The 21698-nt window shown below is 38.3% G+C and overlaps 1 protein-coding gene across 1 annotated transcript in view; it reads right to left on the bottom strand.

The window, feature by feature from the left end:
• col11a1a (collagen, type XI, alpha 1a) overlaps positions 1-21698 on the bottom strand; it is a 69083-nt gene that overhangs the window by 33071 nt on the left and 14314 nt on the right. The window contains exons 5-32 of the mRNA XM_085467757.1: positions 21547-21669; positions 20078-20170; positions 18896-18994; positions 17233-17517; positions 16002-16067; positions 15634-15675; positions 15456-15518; positions 13439-13513; positions 13222-13305; positions 12413-12469; positions 11465-11518; positions 11306-11359; positions 10285-10338; positions 10114-10167; positions 9210-9263; positions 8748-8792; positions 8494-8547; positions 8355-8399; positions 7578-7631; positions 6118-6162; positions 5556-5609; positions 3794-3838; positions 3396-3449; positions 3237-3281; positions 1837-1890; positions 1622-1729; positions 1496-1549; positions 641-694 (exon numbers count right to left, since the gene is read on the bottom strand). Of these exons, the coding sequence (XP_085323883.1) occupies positions 641-694; positions 1496-1549; positions 1622-1729; positions 1837-1890; positions 3237-3281; positions 3396-3449; positions 3794-3838; positions 5556-5609; positions 6118-6162; positions 7578-7631; positions 8355-8399; positions 8494-8547; positions 8748-8792; positions 9210-9263; positions 10114-10167; positions 10285-10338; positions 11306-11359; positions 11465-11518; positions 12413-12469; positions 13222-13305; positions 13439-13513; positions 15456-15518; positions 15634-15675; positions 16002-16067; positions 17233-17517; positions 18896-18994; positions 20078-20170; positions 21547-21669 (1968 nt within the window). The remainder of the gene's footprint in view (positions 1-640; positions 695-1495; positions 1550-1621; positions 1730-1836; positions 1891-3236; positions 3282-3395; positions 3450-3793; positions 3839-5555; positions 5610-6117; positions 6163-7577; positions 7632-8354; positions 8400-8493; positions 8548-8747; positions 8793-9209; positions 9264-10113; positions 10168-10284; positions 10339-11305; positions 11360-11464; positions 11519-12412; positions 12470-13221; positions 13306-13438; positions 13514-15455; positions 15519-15633; positions 15676-16001; positions 16068-17232; positions 17518-18895; positions 18995-20077; positions 20171-21546; positions 21670-21698) is intronic.

Raw genomic sequence — 21698 nt, 5'->3', positions numbered from 1 at the left:
CAGGAGTTATGTTCATTGAAAGCAAAGAATTTTTAAGTAACTATTTGGCTTCTCACATTAGAAGAGAAATTTTGACTTTGGCTGGATTGCTTTATTTCACAAAATAACCTCTGTGTGCCAAATAAAGCTGTTAGATGGACCTGGCTTTGGTCAAATAATACAGTTTAAAGTATCCACTTAATAAAAGATTTTTAAGCCAATTTATTTAATAACTTTTTATACTTTTAATAATCTTTATATTAAAGTGGATTTCAAACTAATACTCTCTCCCACTACCTCCACCTTTAATAAAACGAATGGTGTTGAGCTGGGGATATCTGGCTTACTGCACACGTCAGTGGTGAACGTGCAAATATGAAAACTCAAACAGCATCTCAGCAACTCTCCAAAACTGCGTGAGTGCAACTCTTTTTCAAGCCAAGAAATGAGGCCATGGGCTCAATGAAAGCACAATTGTTTCCGCACCTTTTGTTCTCTCCCTGACATTGATTTCGCTGCTGTTATTCATTTATTTATTTATTTATTTTTGTGCCGAGTCACCATGCAGATGCTTTGTAATGGGAATCAATTTTCTTTTGTGCTGGACCGTGATGTCGTGGTGATTTTCATACACAAAAACTTAATGGATGTGTTTTCTTACCCTGCCTCCTTTCTCGCCATTGGCTCCGGGGAATCCAGGGAAACCGCTTGAGCCCTGTCGACAGGAGGTAGATATGTCGTGGAGGGAAAGTACAGAAACACAAGAGAAGCTGTGAGGGTCAGCACATGCATAATAATTAAAGCTCATCCTGTATTTATCTGCACTGCTGTTGCATGTCATCTTCAGTTACTTTTACACTGTTAACCCCACGCTCCTGTCAAATAGCCTGAATCTAGAGTTTGAAACATAAGGGGGTTAAAAAAAGCTGTTCCTTATCTATACTGCACTATACTTCTTGTTAAAGAACATTTTCTCAGTCCATATAAAATAATTGACACACTGAAACAAGAAGAGGGAAACTTTACAACATGGCACAAAATATCTTTAAACACGAGACAAAGTGACATTTTCTGTAATCATACTGTGAACAGGGGGATTTTTTTTTAAAAAGCTTACCTATTCTGCAGAGCCTCAAATGTTGCATTGGGGACATTCAACAAAAATTGAATCCATGGCAAACTTTACCTCCGTAAAGCAATAACACTAAAATTTTGCACTGCCAAAATAAAGCTGTGTTGTTTACTCATTTAGGGAATTATAGCCTTGTTAGTGACACCTTATTAAAAAGTGATGCCAATTTTTTTAAAATATTTTTTTGAAAAATAACTAAAAAAAATAAAAATAACCAGCGTGCTATAATATGGGATGTTTGTCAGCTGCGTTATTTCCGAGTAACCTGGCAAACCCGATGACTTGAAGTACCACAGCCAACAAAGTAAACCACCATTTAATATTTGTTATCTATTATTATCCAAGAAAAACACCAACAAAAAAACTTGATTTTTACAAACGTACCTTAGGTCCTTGTCTTCCAGGATAACCTGGCAATCCTGGGACACCCAGTTTACCCTGAGAGACATTAACACCACAAGTAAGCACAGGAATACAATTTTAGCACAACTGCAGTCAGAGCTATGTTACCTTTTCTCCAGCAAGACCAAGAGGACCAGATTCACCAGGGGGCCCAGCTCTGCCTTTAGGACCCTCAGGACCATCCTCTCCACGGGACCCAATCAAACCAATTTCACCCTACAATCAACAAATATATAACAACATATCTTAATTTTCCATCCAAATAGTAAAGATTCAACTAAATGTTGAGTCATCAGTGTTTTTATTTCAGTCAAGCTCCTCACCCGGTCTCCTTTGATTCCCATGTCCCCCTTGAAACCCGGGAAACCGTCCTCACCCTGAAATGAGAGAAGTTAGTGAATTTTCTGGCATTTTTGGGGTTAATTTACTATATTCTTGCTAAAAGCATTGTTTAACTGTCTGAAATTGATTATTTTTTCTAAGAAACTCCCTGAAACTTTTTTTTAAAAGTTATTTTTTGAAAATCTTTTAAAGCTTCAGCCTTCTTAGGTTCACTGTGTAAATCACAGGATTGACAGTGCTATCTGCTGGTCAGATAGTGGAATAGCACATGCATGGAAACGTAAAGCTGTTGACATTTTCATCCTCTACATTTGCAGCAGTGCCCATTCACTTTTATTTGTGACTGTTTATATACCGATGTACCAAATTAGAAAACATTATATAATTTGCTCTAGTTTTAAAGGCACAAGACACTCAGTATATCTACAATACACCAAATGATGCTCGGGTTTATTGACTTTGTGAATAAATGGACTGAAGGACACGATTGAGTTCATCCAAACTTATTACTCTTTTCTTTGAAACTTTCACTTGTCCATGTTTTCAACTCTCTGATGCATAATGCAGTACTGAGCACGTCTGTTGCCACCAACTCGCATCGCAAAGACCACACGCACACACCTCAAGAAAAGCACATCCTTTATTCATAACAAACGCTTTCTCCTCGAGGTTTTGGCTTTTGGATCTCTTGCTATAAATAATTCAATAAAAAATGATATGAATACCTGTCATTGTAGTAAGAACAACATCTCTCAGTCAGATAATGGATTTTTTTTACAGTGACACAGCTGTATTGATCTTGAATAAAAGTTATGCCTATCTATATATAAAAAATATTAGTTTAAATTCTACATGGATACATGCACAGTTCAACACTTCAGAAACTGCTTGGAGTTGATTGTAGTGGGTTTTCAAAAATATTCTAGAGCATGACAGCTTTACATTCAACAGTGGATCGAGGGTCACTTTAAGAAAGTCTCCGTCTTTGCTGAAGAAGGCTATCGACTGACCTCTACATTCAGGCTCCAGCAGCTGTCCACTCCAGCTCAAAGGACTCAAACCAAAGCTGGGAGTGCTGGTAAACAGCCACTGTTGGAAAGGTCCTGCCTGTGACGTTCAACTATCTACTAGCTGTTCCCAAACATTATTTTTGATGCCTTCAGTTTTATCACAAGATGAAGTTTAGACTGACAGTCTGCAATTCACTATGCCAACTTCCTTAACAGAAACCAAGGGAGTTATCCCATTGAACTGACTCCCATTTGGTTCTTTACTTTGACTTTAGCAATACATTATGTATAATTATTAAGCTATTTTTGTTTATATTTTATATAAAAAAATTGTGTAAAATAATATATATATTTTAAAAAGACATATATACCTTCTCTCCCTTTGATCCCTTGAGACCACGGACACCATCTGCACCCTGCAGGACAGAAGCCAGAGATTAGAATGATGACAATGATGTCTAGCAGGACAAACTCCTGTAGAATAATAAAAAGCGTTTGGACAATCAAATTTGCCTCATCAAACATCATACCTTAACACCACGAGGCCCAGGATAACCAATGGGACCCTGTGGGCCTGATGGACCCTGGAGCAAAGAAAGAGTTTATGATTACTGGGGCTAACGCTTAGCAGATAAATGCAGATGGCATTAATAATAACTTGTAATTACATATTTAAATACCCGATTAGTGTCAATTTAAGATGGTTCGCCATTACAATTGCATCGTAAACAATCAGTGTTGGTCAATTATTGAACCAAGCTAAACTGTAATATTAAATACTGGCACAACATAAGCTCAGTTAACAAAAGGTTATGTGATCTGAATATGAATAACAATTAAAAAGTGAATGAATGAATAAATGAACAAATGAAAAAAATAAAAAAATAAATAAAAATAAGATAAAATTCTGTGACTTCAAAACACCTACTTGGGCTCCTTTCTCTCCAGGTGGCCCCTCCTTACCAGGATGACCCTGCAAAACAAAACAAAGACATCACAACATGGTTAAAACTTGCAAAACTATTGAACTTAGTGAATGCTGTGGCTTAATGTGTGTCACTGAGCTACGTGATGCAACCGTTTATGATGTTGAAGCAACTTCACAAAAAAGAACCCCAGCGTTTCTTTCTGAATTCATATTAAGATCAATTTCTAGCTTTTGTGTTGTCCTTCAAACACATGGCAAACCAACAAAAGAGTTACTATTTCAGAGCAAAGCTGAATTGTAGTGCATTCACACAATGCTGCATTAATTATAAGGGTAAACTTGTGTGCTCTATGGTGCTTTTTTGCAAACAATAGCATAGTATATTAGCAGATATACTACAAGTACAAGTTTTTCTAGTAATAATATTAAATTAGATATTTGTGTGATGGCCACTGATGAAGTAAGGTTTATCGTACAGACAGACAGGTTGCCCACAAACATAATGGATCCTTTGGCCTCTGACATCCCGATCTGAAGTGTGACATTGAGGTAGAGGGCTGTAAATCACCAGGCTCTGGCGCCTGAGGCCAGCTAAGGCTGTCTGCCTGTTGAACTTACACACCTCTCCAAGTAAGGGCAGTGAAGGAGGTATGACATGAACAACTACGGGTCGAAATAACAAATCCCGTAGGCTATTTATCAAATTTCTGGTGATGGAAAATGCCACGAGAGATGTCTGAGGTACAGTTCTGCCATGTTGCACAAAAAGGATTAAATAAAAATCAAAATATTGTCCATGTGCATTTTTTGAAGCACATAGCTTGCACAACAACTTCATTTATAGTCTCAAATGCATATGAGATATTTCAAGAAAAACAAACAAACAAAAAATCGGGCCATTTCCAAAAATCATTACCAACAGACTGAAGGTATAACACAAATAAGTCAAGGAGTCACTGTATATGTGTGCATCTGTGTGTGCGCTGTCTGTTTTCTTAGCAATCTACTTTCCACTTGGTGGGTTTATGCAGAGGATTCAATAGAGAATACTGTTGTTTCAGGTCATTTGAATGAATGGTTCTTATTTTACGGTATAAGCTTTTTATTTTTTCTGCTTTCACAACTTCTGATAACTTGCAGGTGAGACGTGTGAGACGAATATTCTCAAAACCACCTCCACATGTAAATTTTCAATCTGTGTGAGTTATGGCCACCACAATTTTACAATGTTCCAGACATGGTTCCTGACTTTTAAGGGGAAGCATGTAACTAATTTAACTTGGGTTTTGGTTTGATTTTTTATTAATGACTGCACTTTTTGTTTGCATACTTAAGAACAATTTTTAGCAAAATGTCCATTTCATCTACTCAGCACCCATAGTTAAATTCTTAATCTATGGGAACTAAAACTTCCCTTTATTTTTGCAAAACAAATAAAGGAAAGGCTCTCAAAGTGGATTGTCCACAAACTAAACTTTGCATGTCTATTGTTTCGCTAATCCTCAATGATCTCGTAAGTACTTTAGCTGTGCAGCTATCTTTGAACTTGGTGGTTATATAAAAGTGCACAATTTCCCCATATTTAAACGGCAGTACTAAACTACTACTAATACTAGTACAAAATAAAAAGTAAAAAATAGCACCCACAATTTTAGTGAATATTAAATGAGTAAAGTGGTGTTAGATTATCTTGTTTGTGGGATATGTATGTATGTAATATTGATATACAGTATGCATGTGTTTAGGTCACAAGAGCACTCACAGGGGGCCCATCAGCTCCAGGTAATCCAGGCAACCCCGACCTGCCCTGAGGTCCCTGCATGAGGAAAAGAAAAAGACAGATTTAAAAAAACGTCCAGGATTCTTATGAAGGTCACGTGCAGGTTCAAATAAGCTAAATGCAACTTTTTGACTTTAGCATAGATTCTTAGTTTTGATGAAAGAAAACTCAAGGAAAAAGAAATTCTATCATAAACAAAAAATAAATAAACTGAATTTAAATTTTAAATTGTAGTTAGATAAATGCAACTAAGCTTCCTTAACAAAGAGACATGACAAAGAAGCATGCAGTACATAGCATACTTAGCATGAATCTTGCTAACCTGCAGATACCAAATTTGCCTTATTTTGCCAAATAATGCAAAAGTTACATCAAATCATGGGTCTTTATATCTTATATCAAATACAGTTTACTGATTCGGCAACTTAATAATTCCTCGCACAAGACTACGTTTTTTTGTACCAACAAACATTTCATTCACCAGGTACAAACCGTAATGCTTTAATAATAAGCTTTCAAATAATGAAGACAGAAATAAACACACTTTTTCTCCAGGTGGTCCAATGGAGCCTTGAGGACCAGGAAGACCCTGCAAAACAAGAGACAGATAGAGATGAGAGTCGATATAGCAACAACAGGCATGCTCAAACACATGCGCAAGCTGGATAAACTGAAGCATTTGTTGGAGCTGTAAATAGTTTAGCTGGTAAAGAAATGTTAAGCCTGTGTGTTTAAGTGTGCTTGTTCTTTCTAAGTGGGGTATATTGGTCCTTAGCATTCTTGCAAATCCTTAAATATTTGTTTATGTGCTCCCATATATGCATTTCTGAGTCCCTACCTGCCATTGCCCTTTATATTTGTTGGTTTGGTTGTGTTTCTGTCCTTGTTTCCCATGCTTTTGTCTTCATGTCTTTCAGCATTAGTTATTTATCTTTTGGTTACTTTCCGTTGTACTGTGAAAGTTCGTCTTCCCATTTGTCTTGTATTTTTACTTCCCACCTTTGCTCCTTTGCCTTCTATGCCTGACAGTCGGCCCATGTGCCCTTTTCCCCACTTGTGTGTCATTTTTTAAACCAATGCTCAGTGTATACAGAGGCTACAAGCAAACTGTCAAACTTGCTTAGGAAGAATCCTAACAGAGGGAAGTGACACAGAATCTCTCTGAGTGGCAGCCATAATAACCCTTAATAAAAACTGGATGAATTTTCTAATGACTAAGGAAAGGTGCTCCAGTGATTCTTTCATCCCCTCCTTCAGCAGTAGATAGACTAGACCAATCATTTTATGAAGTGAAAGGAGATAATGCCCTCCCATTATTCATAGCGACATAATACATGAACATCATTAACTGCAATGAGCATCACTGACATGTGACAGCTAAATGTTCATTAGTAGTGCCGTTTCTATTTGATGCCAAAACGTGCTGATAAAATTTGAACCTTCAATGAGAGGTGACCTCTCCGGTGAACGTTATTTGTATTTAATGATGAGTCCGAATTCCGTCCTTTGTAACAAAGTGATATTTTTCACTGATTTCTCTCTTTCATAAGACCTGCATGTAACAGCACAGTAACACTGCATGAGGCATCTAAGATGTATTTTGTGTAGTCCATCTTTGAGACACTGTTTCACCACATCAACAACATCCGCTGCCACATTATTAAGCTGTCTGAGATTCTCTGACCGCTGCACTTCTCTTTTCCTAGGTCCTTATGAATTCTGCCTCACACTTTTCTTTGATCTCATAATGTTTTCCACTGAAGCACAACATAACACTATCTGATATGTGCTTATATATTTATGTGTGTGTATGTGTGGGTGTGTGTCAGCTTGAAGCAACAGTTGTAGAAGCTTTGCAGGAATTAAACCAACACAAAGACAATGAAAACCAAACCAAACAAATAGTTTTTCTCCTAAGATAAGTCCATGGAAAATATCCCTGCACTGCACTTGTCTTTGCTTGTTTCAGGTGCAGTGATGACACCTCGTGATTGATTCGTTCACCTGTGTCCCAGGGATTCCCTGCTGCCCGGGTGGGCCTGGCTCTCCTTGAGGTCCCTGAAAAAAAAAGAAGACTGTCAAAACTAGACAAGAAACATTATTCCCGGAGCAACTCTCACAAATACAGTGCAGTTGAATTACACCCAGTGTGGCACTGTTAACAGGTGTGCTCTGTCGCCAGGACTATTTACTCTCCAGATCACAAAGAAAAAACAATGATATCTCAGGGGATAAGTTACAGAAGAGTTTAATTAACTAATTGAAATATTTTGGTATGCCTACTTTTCCCAATCTGCTTCATATACTCCAATCTGGAATATAGCTGCCTTTTTACTGAGCTTAATGTATTTTACTTTGGTTACAAAAGCAAAGTCCAAAAAATTCCACTCTTTCCTAAAATACCGCAGCATGTTTACTTAGGAGTCCAGGACAGAAATAAATGAAAGAGAGGCTATACTCTTGGTGGACATTTAATTCTCAAAAGCAGCAAAACTTATTAATAACACATTTCTGTAAGTTGTTGTTATTTATATATATTTATCTTAACATAATGTAACTTTTAACACATCTTTAAGATATAATGATCACAGCAGACTCACAACTGAGCACTGAACCTTTGATCTCACAGCTGTGCATTCTACAACCTAAAAGTTAACTTTAACAATGCGCACTGAGTAAAAGCATCTGTATAGTTCAGCCCAGGGTCTGAAGATCTGCAGCACTAAAAGCTGATATGGTCACATGTTGGTGACTATAATAATGAGGAAGCTGTGTTTGTACCATGTTTCCTTTTGGACCTTGAGGACCATCAACTCCAGCAACACCCTGCAGAGGACACATTAAACAAGACTCGTGACCGATCATATTAATTGCAGGCAGTGATACTACATGGGGACATGGTAAAAGTCAGAGTACGTACAGGTGATCCAGGGGGTCCTGGAGGACCACGAGGTCCCAGCAAACCTCTTGGACCCTATGAGGAACAAACGAGTTCAAGTAAACTGAGAATTGTTTTATGGTCATAATATTCATGAATAATTGTCAGAGGGGCACTACTGCCCCTGCTGGATGCTTGTGTTAGCTTTTTTAAATGACTTAAGGAAGATCATGTTGCAGCTTGTTGTAATTTCATAGATCTGGGATGGCATGATATAATAAAACCAGGAGCCTTACACTCTCTCCAGCTAATCCTCGAGGCCCAATCTCTCCATCCTCGCCCTGAGGGAAGAAACAGACATAATCAGAGAAAATGAAATATAATGATCTTTACTGAACTTTTAGCGTTTATCATATTAATTCAAATAAACCAGACCAGGAAGTAAACAGTGGCATCTTGCATTATATATTAGTAATCATCACTTTTAATTTTAGGTGCTCAAAATCCTCTATCAGTTACAGCTTATGTTAAACCACTGCAAACATAACTGAATGCACCAACAGCCAGGAGTTGGTTAAGGTAGTTTCATAAGAAGAAAAGGTTAGACACAACCTCCCCTCGTTCCCAGTTCCCAGTCTCAACCCAGCTGCTGCTGCCTGAGGGCTGAGCTGGTGAAGCACATCTGATCTAAATAAGTATGTTGGTGATGCATCTCAGCAGAGTGCAGGTATTTGTGAGATAAAAGAGGAAGCATTTACTCTCTGTCCATCCTCTCCAGGGGCACCTGGGGGTCCCATTGGTCCTGGTTCTCCCTAAGAAAAAGAAGAAAGAGATCAGAAAGACACACAGGTTGAGGTTAATGTCTCACATTATGATGTTCTTTTATTTATTTTGTAGAATTTTCTAGTTGGAGCTTTTAATTTGAAAACTACATTAGTGTCCTTTCAAACACTGGTTACTTTTTTGTTTCTTCATCCTTGCATACTAAACACATTATGTTTTCACTTCCTGCTGCATCTCACTATACTGTAAAAGCCTTCATACCAAACCTTTGATGCTATAAACCATTGCTCGGAATGAAACAAATACGACATCATAACACAGATTTCGAATAACCAGGTGACAGGCAGGATGTCGTACTCGACAGTGATTTCATTGGTAATTTTTCAATGTACAAACCAATTGCCGAGCTTCAGTGCGTGATTAATGCAGGTACATTAGTGGAAGCCATGTAGCAAATTATAAATTGTTAATCAATTTTCCCCTCTTGGCATAACAGTTCTTCACTCAGCACACTGAAATTTAAGGATGTTACTCAACATGATCTTAGAAAGATACTGAAATTCCAAACTACATCACCCACTACAGCCAACTAAAAGAGATCCAAGATATCCAAACCTTTGGTTATTATTGTAATCTAAGACGGCTAATCCTGTATAACTGAGAGAGTTTGTTTTAATGCCAGTTTTGTGACTTATCACACGAGGAAGCAGTGTTTTGTTCACCTGCTCAAAAACATCTAGAGTTGTTTCTCGGGCAAACGATGCTCTGTTTTATATTTACTCTCAGTGGATAAATCTCACAGCTATTCTAAATCAGAGAGCTCTGCAAAAGGAGCAGACTGCACATGATTTAACGTATGAAGTGCCATATTATGCTCACCCTGTGTCCTTTTTCACCAGGCAGCCCAGGAAGTCCATCAAATCCTCTGTCACCCTGTAAGGAAACAGTACGCAATATTACAAAAGCAATCTTTATATGGACAAGAGCACTTCCACTATTTGCTCTTTTCTAGTGAAATAAACTTTAAATGTTATGTAGCAGCATTTGTACCTTAGAACCTGATTCTCCAGGCATCCCACGGGCACCATCAGCTCCAGCACGACCCTTAAAACAGAAGCGAGATTAAAAATATGAACACAGATTTTGATACCGCGGAGACGTTCAGAACATAACTATGGGATTCTAGATAAGTAAGATAATATTTTTTTTTGTTATATCTGCTTTAAAAACACGCACTTTTCTATTTTGTATTTTAGTATCAGTCTCCTTTTTCATTTCTGTAGAAAACTACCAGCGACTACGTTCTATTTATATCATCAGATAAAATGTCAATATTTGTTTTTTCATTTAGATTTACTCTTCCTGTGAACCAGTTGGCTTCCTGGATGTTGCAAATTCTTACCGATAGATGAAGAAAATGAGTATTTGTTTGGTTGTTATAATCAGTAAATAATGAATTAAAACCAAAGAATATGTTTATTTTTCAGATTTGACTCATTTTTGAAGGGCAGCTTACATTTCTCTTATTAACTCTATCTCCTCCTTGCCTCACTAGTTTTTAGGGAAAACGTTAGAAATGACAGTGCAAGATACATTTCATCCACTGCATCCATACATAACTAGCTTGCATACTGTTTATTTAATTAAGCAATATTTAATCACATTTTGTGACATTAAAATCAGCTAAGGTCCTGCATTTTAATTAAGCTTGTATTACTAACTTGCAAATGACTGGTTTATGTTTATTAGTATCCAATTAGGTCACGATGTTTGGCCCTGCAGAGGGACTGAACCGTGACACTAATTGCACCCTACATTCATAGTCAGTGTTAATGTTTTGGCATTTTCAGACAGATTAACTGCCCAGCCATTGATCCGAGGATTGGAGGGACCACAGGCCTTTAAGCACATCTCAAGCAATTGTTTGTTGGAGTGGAAATAAGCTTCTCAGCTACTGAGGAGAGACGACAAGTACAAACAACCACACAACAAACACAGAGGCATGCAAGCACACACACACACACACACACACACTGCAGTGCGAGTGCTGGAGGTGAGTGAGTTCACTCACCCGCTTGCCTGCCTTGCCAGGCTGCCCTGGGGGACCTTGGGTGCCACGAGGACCCTGTAAAAGCACATGAGGACCAGTTTGGTGATCAGCAGCACTATTTGTTTCTCAGTTTGTGTGAAATGTTTTCACTCATTCATTAAGTCATAACTTATCCCTCACCTGAGGACCAGGGTCTCCACTTTCACCTTTCAATCCAGAAATGCCAGGTGGACCCTAAAGTAAGAGAACACAAACCAAGCATGCTTATATATACACATCTTTTCAAGCTTTTTTCACAGTTTCCTTCAGGAAAGATTATGGAAAACAGTTCTTTAAAAAAACAGCAGATGGCGACATTTTACAGCACTCAAACCATATACCAATGCTCATCAAAATAAACATCACTGCACCGATTATTTTTAAGCACAAATTGGCACATATGATATTATAAACTGCAAGACACTCCTATCAGATTTTTGAATCATGGATTATATCCACCTGGCTTAAACGCTGATCTTTATTTGCTGCAAACAATCAGCTTCTAAACGCTTTGTGCCAAGTTAGAGTTCAAACTTATTTGCAAGACTAGCCTGATAGCTCCAGGTCTAGCTGGCACCAGAGGCCTAAGATTACACATACAGGTACAGTGATAGATCGGTGTTTTATCTGGCATTCATCTCTGGGCAAGTCTTTTGTAGGGTCTTTTCCTGGAGATAAGCTGTGGATCTTGTATCAACAAGCCCAAGAAAAAAAAAGTTTGCCCAGTTGCAATATGTAAAGCAGCTGTTAACATGTTTTTCGTTAACGTGTTTTTCCTCTGTTTCACTGAGCAACAAAAAAAACGTACTACTCTGTATTTGATTGTACTTTCTTCTAGTACCAACAGTACAAAGAAAAATGCACAAGCAACAAAAGAAGATATTTTATAATCCAATCTAATAAAACACTGCATTTTTAAAAATATGCATTTGATTAACTTGATCTTGAATACTTGTTCCAGATATATACAATGGCTGTAAATGACAACTTTAATGAATACAATAAACACAAAACTATGAATAATAAACATATTTAGAGATTGAAGAGCTGTGTTGCAGCATAAATTCCACAGGATAAATTCTCACTCACCACTGGCCCCGATCTTCCCGTCAAACCCATTGGCCCAGGGGGTCCTCTCATAGCCAGCTGCAGGTATGGGCACAGACAAGAGCAAGGTCAAATTTCACTGAGGCAAAAAAAACATTCATAATACTTTTTGCAAACTGCATAAACAGCACATGACGCATATCTTTATGCATTTTTCAGAATTTTCCTTCCCATTTTACATATTTTGATAGTCTGTTTTCTAGTATCCTGGCATGTCTGCACTTAATAATCCTTTTTTTTGGTCTTGGTTAAGAAAGTTGTGGCGCTGCTCACACTACATGATCACTACATCCTATTCTGAGATGCCTCTCATCTGGACTGCAGTAAACATTCTTTATCATCCTCCAGTTGCTGTCTCATTGTGATGACTTTAACATTTAATAATCAGATTTAGCAATTATTCGGTTTACCTGTTCAGTTATTGGGTCTAAAGTGAATTGTCTCTTTTTCTAAGTGCCCATCTCCTCTTCCACAAAGATGCAAAGACTACACCTGTTTCTTAGCCCACCCACAGACGCTGAGCCCCTGAAGTATTTTTAACAGTCTCTCCTGCCTGTCCACCTGTTCAAAGTGGCCTTTTCATGCTGTTGCTCTTTAGCCCACTCGGCATGTCTCCTTTTAGCCCCACAAGGACAACAAAATGCAGCACAACCCCTCCTCACCAAAATGCTGTCTCTGTCTTCCTTCCCCTCCTTTCCCCCTACAGCTCTATGTAGCCAGCAAGAGGGGGTAGGGGTTTGTCCACAGCCTTTTGGTTTCCCTGTGGCTTTTAAAATGTTGTTTCTACTTACTCTAGCCTGTGAAAGGATCGCCTGCGCCTGGGCTTCTTGGGCCGACACCACTGGACCCTTCTCACCATCCCCGCCGAAACGGAACTGTTGGACACACACAGACAGCGCATTTTGTTCAGCTCACTCTGTCATCACTACGCAATATCCTAAAAATGATCTTGGTTATGGATATATGATAAGTTTGGATGGAATGTAGTTCTGCTGTATGAGCACTTACTGGAAGCATCAGCATGGTACCAGGGGGCCCCGGCAAACCGTCAGCACCAGGCAGACCAGGGCGTCCAGGAGGACCCTGTGATACAGAAGAGGCAAAAAATTATTAATAGCATCAACATTGAAAACAAATTATGGCACGTGAAAAAAGTGTAAAAAATACATTTCCATAGCTGGTTATGTTTATAACATCTAACCATTAGCAAATCAGTTGTGGCAAAAGCTCTCTGGCAGTTTCCTGTGGACTTTGTCACATCTTTGTTGCCACTGTCGCCAAAGTGCTTGCTCATAGGGGGTCATAGGATTGTTGGGTTTTTCTCTGTATCTATTATTGTGCGATCTACTGGAAAAATATAAAGCGCCTTGAAGCGACTTTTGTTGTGATTTGGCGCTATAGAAATAAAATTGAATTGAATGGAATTGAATCTTTGTATGTACTACCATTTATATTTTGGCTGAATTTCAAGAATTTATGATGGTACAGATCGCTAAAATGACTCAAACACGAGGGGGTGGAAAGCAAATTTATACAAAATGTAAAAACATAATTATCTATATGCTCTGCACTTTCATCAGTGCACCCTGTGACTCTGTATGTGTGTGTGTTGACACTTAAACAAAATGATTGCCTTTACTAATTTGCTGGGTGTTTATATATCTCTCTGTCGATCTATAGATTTTAACTAAACTGCATAGTTCATGTTCAGATTAAGGCTCTGGTCAAAGATGGGTTACACTGACCCTCACTGAGTACTTTTTTCCTCTTCCCAGATTACAGCCCTGTTTGACATTTTTTACATTTTCTGTCCATCTGTAACTACATAATAAGTATCTTTATCTGAGCTACAAAATTACAATTTTTACCCGACACACTGATGTAGCTAGTGTGGCTGTAATCATGTGTCTGTGTATGTGTGTGTCATCACGGCAAAAAGGCAGACGCGCAGATACCTGCTATACCAGGATTCACAGCAATTTGCTGCGTGTTTGTTTGTCCATATGTCTGTAGACAGGCTGTGTCATGACAGCATCAAAACTATACTATTTACATTCGGGACACTGTTTAGGTGTATAGATGGCAACAAGAAGATGTCAACTTTACAATATATATAGACTAGTTTGATGTTGGACACACAAAACTACTGAATCTCTACTCAGGTGATTTATTACTTTTTTTGCTCCTTTTTAGTTTAAGTTTTAATCTTATATTGTGCTATTTCTATTCATATCATTAACATAAATGCTTAATTGCACAGATACTAGGAGTGTCCATCGGTGAGCAACACAACCATCTGCAATCCAAAACTAACAACCTTTTTTCCATCTTTTCTTTTTAGCCGTATTTGTGCACATGTGTGAGCGTGCAGCAGAACTGTGGAACAGTTGGTTTTAAGACTTTTATAACAATACTTTACATCTCAGGTATAGTCTCACTCACCTTGGCTATTGCTGCTTATGCTAATGATGAGCAGCAAGGAAGTGAAAATAACAGCTCAAGACTATTTCTGTCTACTGACAATAATCTATTAATACACTTTCAAGTGCACTATTGTAGAAATGAATGACTGTCAGAGTTTGAATGTGCTAAAACTTGCTTTTAACCATTCTTACAACAAGAAGTTTAATTTCAGTGAACTGTGTGTAGCACAAGTAATGCCCCCAAGATCACTAGTGTTTGATATTCATATTAACTTTTAATGGTAAGCTACACACAGTTCATTCAGTATTATTCTCAATGCAGTTTTCAATGCAATTAGTGTGCTATAAAATTTCTATTCCTCACACTGCCTTCCTTTCACATATAAAACACTGACACAGATCGTTATTCTTCAACGCGTAAATGAAGTCTACCAATAAATGAACCTATAACAAAATAATTTCACTAATTCGGAGTGTCTATTAAGCTGTCCAGACATTCATTTTCTGAAAGAGTATAACCGGAAAGAACATAGTTGAATTCAGAATTCAGAGTAAATCCACATAAAAAACTATGAGCTTGGAGACATAAATGATAAACCTACCCTGTCCCCAGGATCTCCAGAGGTGCCTGGGGGTCCTTGTAGGCCTGCTGGTCCTGGAAGACCCTGAATAAGCAAAACAAAGTTAGCAGACCAACGGAGTGTCAACTCAGGAAATTCTGACAAGAGTTGATAATTTCGCATAATTAGGTCTCTTTTTTTCCCAAAAAAATATACTCACTGCTGGGCCGGGGGGTCCTGGTGGTCCTTCAATTAGCATGCCCTTAAAATACAAGCAAAGTGTTTATCACCACAAATAGTGGGATATGCAAAAGCAGTATCATAGATAAGTTCCAGATTAGATAATAATAGGAAAAAATTGTGTTCTGGAGATGTTTAGATAGCACTGCAATGGGATCTTTAAAGAAGTATATAAATAAAACTGTGGTTTGGGTTTGTCACTATTTCGTTTGGGTTTAATATGATTTAAAGTTCTAATAAAAGTGAGACTGCTCGCTCTGAGAATAACATTTTTCTAAAAAATATGTGTACCAGGAAAGTGATAATAAGTCATAATATTTGGACAATTATCGACTTTTTGGAGCTTACAGGTTCAATCACAGCCGGCTCGCCCTTCTCTCCCTTCTGTCCAAAGCCTGCTACGGAACCAGCGACCTGCAGTTAAGCAAGAAAAGTGGAGGCAGTTTTATAAATGTAAAGCTAAACCATGGAGCAGTTATTCTCCACAGGTACAAATAGCACTAGACTAAGTAAATCATGGATAATACAAAGCGAGACATTAACAAACACTAACAAAGAAGAAGGGTAATCCTCATGAGCGACAACGGACCTCTGCATGCTTGAAATGGAGTCGTGCTGTCATTGCATCGTCACTGAGCAGTGTGGTTAATAAATGATCACCAAATATAACATACCAGCGGTTATCTATGTAAATTTAGTATATTTTATTTCCCATTATTTTTCCAACATTGCAATTTAGCAAATACACATGAGTAGCTGAACATAACAAATGTATAATATGAGTAAGTTCTTCCTTATGGAGGTGGAGAAGGTGTGGTGAGATTAGAAGGTGCAAGTCTGGGTGAGCTGTGTGTGAGATGGGTAGTAAAAGGCATATAAGGCCTCATCTTAACATTCTACAGTATCAATACCCAAAGGCGCACAGACACATAATGCACTTAATGGAGTCTGGTTGTGTACATTTAGCACAAAGTTGGGGCCAAATTTTCCAACATAGACACAAAATGAGGAGTTATGTTAATTTATATGGTCTTTATACTGACTAAATAACATACTGTGACAAACTGTTGATTAGTAAAGTCTGCATGTTCTTTACAACTGTGTGGGTGCACTATGCAGACAGCTGCCTACGATTTATAGGCTAATTGCAGTCCACAGTGAGACGAGCAGAGGGAGGGATCACAGCCAGCTGCTGAAAGATGAGGTGGGTAGGGAGGTGCAATAGGCCTTGTTTGGTATCAGTGGGTGTAGGCTGGGTCAGCATACACTGATTAAAAGATGTGTATGGAATAAGTGTCTGTGCTATGTTAAATAGAAATCCACCTTAATAACAAAAACTATAGCGAAATAGATGCATGCATAGTCCCTATGACCGCTGAATCACCAGACACACACTGTTGAAACAGCAGCAGATCACCTGATTCCACACTTAACGTGTCAATGACGCATTTCCCATGCCAAGAAACAAACAAAGAAGACGTGCAATGAAGGACTAAGTGAAACCACGACACACAGAGTCTCTAATGCATGCTGTTCATGCGCACACCCGTCAGTCACCAGGTCCGGGTGTGATACTTACAGTACTCTCCGAAACATCGGTTTCAGCAGCGACCCCAGGCCCCACCTCATCATCGTAGGTCGCCTCAGGTTTAGGCAGGGCTGTGCCATACTCATCATACGCCCCATAATCATACAACCTGCTGTCAACCTCGCCCAAGTCATACTGGTTTAGGTCATACTCCTTAAAGTCATATGCGTCCGCACCAGTATCCAAGGTGTCCTGTGCTTCTGCAACAACGGTGGGCTCTGGAGCAACGTGAGTGGCCTCGGTGACATATGCACCGACAACATCTTCCTCCTCAGCCTTTCATGTGTTAACCAAGCCAAGGGGGTGGGGATAATAGTGAGCAACCAAGGAAATGACAATGTTAGTTAAGCGACTGAGGTAAAATAATCCATTTTAAGATGTTATTAAAGAAAATTGCAAGTTCATTCAACAGGAAATGCAGAAAAGAAAAGAAATGGTAACACTTCACTTATTTTGAATACCATATTGTCAATCTTAGATTATCTTTAATGTGAGAAAAACAACTACACTCTTTTCACTCTTCAATATATCACTCCATTACAGCCAAGTACTGTGATATATGTATTTCAATAAATTGACTTGTTATACCAGAAAAAAAGGAATAAATAAAGTGTTACCATGATAACAAAACATAATCATTATCAGTTTGGCAATCATAGATATAAAGAAAGGCTTGATGTTATCCGAGCCTGCTTTTCTCTCTCATCGTATGGCCGTTCTGTAAATGGCATACTGATGCAAAAAGCAAAGAAAGGCTCAAACAGATGTCACTAAAGACATCAGCAACTTGCAAAAACATCAAATTATTTGAAGTGAAGTAACTGAAACGCAAATAAAATCAAAATTAGCAAATCAATTTCTATTAAAATGTTTTAGCCACAGCGATTTTCACCACAACCACGATTACCTGGCACAATAGTGCTTTTCAAACACAGTGGTGATCGCTGTGGATTTAGTTCTAGAGCAAGACAAAGTGGATGCAATTACACTTGCTGTGGACATTTAGGCAAATTAAGCATTAAAATAATCACATCAACTTTGTCAAAAACTGCAGTATACAATGCACAGTCATAGCTGGCTGTGAGCGTTAAGCCTTTTGATCATAGTTCTTTTCAAGGTAATAAGAACAAATAGTGACCAACACAAGGCTCATGTTGTGATGGACAACAGGAAATTTTATTTTTTGTTTAGCAGATAATCTCTGCTAAATAATTTACAATCAGTATTTTTGGATGACACAGCTTCTGCCATACAAACACACACACATATGTATATATATATATACACACACACACACACATATGTATATATACGAGCTAACCAAGCTAACCCGTTGACGCCGTGCAGCCCCACAAACGGGGCAATCCTCGCTAATGGAGATTTGCCGCGTTAATGCGGTTACAGCGTAATTTTTATGAGATCAACACTGACAGCACTAATATATATGTATATATATGTTTGTGTGTTTGTGTGTGTGTATTTTTGTTTTTAAGCATTTAAAATTATCCTCTGTCCATCAATTCAAAGGTCAAAAGACAGAGATTCACTGACTTGAATCTCCATGTCTTTGTCATATCATACCAGGCACTTCCTTGGGTAAAATCCTGGTTCATACTCCCCAAAATAACTAACACAGAAGTGAGTTGAAAATTACCTCATAGGGTCCACTCGTGGCAAAGGGGGACTGAGTGTGAGTACCATCTACAGTTCCGTAGTCAATGTCTGTATTGTAATCTCCTTCTAAATTGTTTATCTGAGTCATGTTGAAAAAAGCAAAGAAGAATAAAGGTTAGCATAAAAGCTCAGACTAGAGGTTATTTGCTGAGGTCTTCTCAAGCTGACTGAAGTCGCTGCTACCTCTACACTGAGAAGGTTAGCGAGGCTGAAATCTGCCATCACAGATTTTCCCTTCTGAATTCAGGGCGGGAAGATCTTGATGGGATGTTCTCTAATCTCGAAAAGAATTTTTACCCTAATATCGCCTCGGTGTTGCTCCGGTGCTGTAGCCTGGTAGCCAGGCATCTGATGTTTCTTCTTAGTGGAATACTTTTTAGCTTTTAAGGGCTTGGGCTTAGTTTTACTGGGGGGCTTTCTGGTCATCTTCTTTTTCGAGGACAGACTACGTTTCTTTCTCTGGAAGAGGTGACGGTGATAAATAATACCAAACATGGAAAATGGAAAATGGAAATGATTTGAAGCCACACTCCTTGATTGATGTACAGTATTTTTTCAATACAATTGTGTTTCCAGAAGCAGCTGGATACACAGTACTTGGTCTGCACGTATCACTTTACATATTGTTCATGCAGATCAACTAAAAAGGGCTGCAACTGGAGCCCTGATCATGTTAATACTACTGCGTGACAGTTGGGTAGAACAGGGTGCTGTACAACAATCAAGGACTGAGCTGTTCATGTGACACACAGGAACGATTTTAGGACACAGTCAGGCACAAGCGCACAAAAAACAAATAAATAAATGCATAGATATGAAATCCACAGAAGAGTACAGAGTTGCTGATATTCCACAGTGTATACAGTACTTTCAAAGATATGCTGGAAATTCACTTAAAGCAGATGGCATTCCAAGAGAAGGCTGTAGACAGACAAGACAGGACTAGCACACTGTGTATGTTTGCATCCACATTCAAATTTACACCTGCAGTACTGCACACTAAGGGCATGATCTCAATATTTTCATGTCGCAGGGCAAGTCGACCTTTTTAGCTTTGACATGAATGTAAACATAACAGTGGGACACGGAGACAATACACGAAAGAACCAAAATCTAAATGAGACAGCGCAAAAACATCTTGTCCTTCGCTTTTTCCATTTACCTGCGGCTCAAAATCATCATAGGTTGGACTGGTTTCTGTCGTTCCCTCTGAATACTCATCAAACACAGAGTAATCTAAATCATCAGTAGTGTACTGGAGAGGATGACAGAGGAGGGAGAGAGGTTTTCATGTTAGCAATAGCAAGACACATCTTCTTTCAACTTCTTTCAACAAGAAAATGACACACATAATTTAAATCAGCTTCATCATCCGATGTGTTTAAACAGCAAACAGTTAGAAAATATGCTTGAGGTAAGGTGTTGACAGTTCAACTACATTAAGCATTATCTGAACTGCTACAAGACACACAATGTAATGCAATGTTATATTCCATTATAGTGTATGCATGAAAATTATATGTATATTTTATAGCTAATATTTTTTATGATGGTCTCTTCAAATAACAACGAGTTGCTAAATTAAATAGTAGTCTTATTTTAGGAAACTAATACTGAATCTAGCAATACAGGTTTGACCTACAAGCAAACAGGTGGGGATGGTGTCAAATCTCATAAAACAGAGAAAAACAACAGAGACTAAATTACAAGCAGCATTTCAGGGACATCGTAATAGAAATTTCTCACAGAAGTCATGTAAATTATACACGACAGGACTTCTAAGATCAGCTGGAATACCTGGTCTGATTAAAAAAAATAAAAGTGGAACTATTATATAGCAGTTCCTTATTAAGGAGTGATGGTGACTTTTGAACTTTAATTTGCAGTCTCAACATGATGCCTTCATGGTTAAATGATTAAAATATTAAGGCAGGTAGAATTTCTTTTAGCAGTTACTAATTGATCAAAAACAGGTAGATCACACTTATATTGGCCCTTAAGGTACAAATACACCTTCCAGGACATCGCTGTGGCCAGATGTACAGCAGCTTCTGACATGACTGTGTATTCACCAATGAATAATCAATAGTGCAATTTATGGCATCTTTCTGAGTATGTGAAAAAATAAAGGGCAGGTTTTGGACAGCTCCAGATAACCGAGAATTCATGGATGTGTTGGATAAATATATCTGTATTGTACTGAACACAAATGGAAAATCAGCCAATCAGTACTCTTTTACTCCTTATTTGTATAGTCTGCAACAAAAATACAACATTGCAGTAGTAGTAGAAGTTTTAGTCATGATTATTAAATCCTAACAGCTTTGCATGTCTGTCGGTATGTCAGCATGCATCACTCTAGTGCAAATGATGAACTGATTCTCCAGGATCATAAACCTTTAGGTTTGTGAAACAGTGAAAGATCAAGTCAAAGCATTGCACTTTACCCTGGGGAGTATTTCCCAATATCGAATTTATTTTAATACATTAAAATATAAAAAGAAGGGTAATTAAGGCTTTAAAACATCTAAGCCCCTCCCCTGTCACAGTTTAGTTTATATTCCTATTTTTATGTTAGCTACTATGGTTGATTTGTGGAATCTCCACCACCCTCCCTGGTGGTTGCCTGACCTCTTCTGGCTCCTGTGCCTGCAAAGAATCGCTGAGGGCAGTGTCACAGTCTGGGCTGTAATGTTCACAGTAGTCGTATGCTGCTTTGGGATCCTCTACAATCAGAAGCTGCTGGATGTCCCCCTGCAGAAAACAGAAAAACAGAAAAAATA

The sequence above is a fragment of the Copadichromis virginalis genome, linkage group LG9, assembly GCF_057382275.1.
Source record: "Copadichromis virginalis isolate Kocher_CV1m ecotype Utaka linkage group LG9, C_Virginalis_male_GT1.1, whole genome shotgun sequence".
Taxonomy (NCBI): domain Eukaryota; kingdom Metazoa; phylum Chordata; class Actinopteri; order Cichliformes; family Cichlidae; genus Copadichromis; species Copadichromis virginalis.
This window is presented reverse-complemented; position numbering and strand designations above follow the sequence as displayed.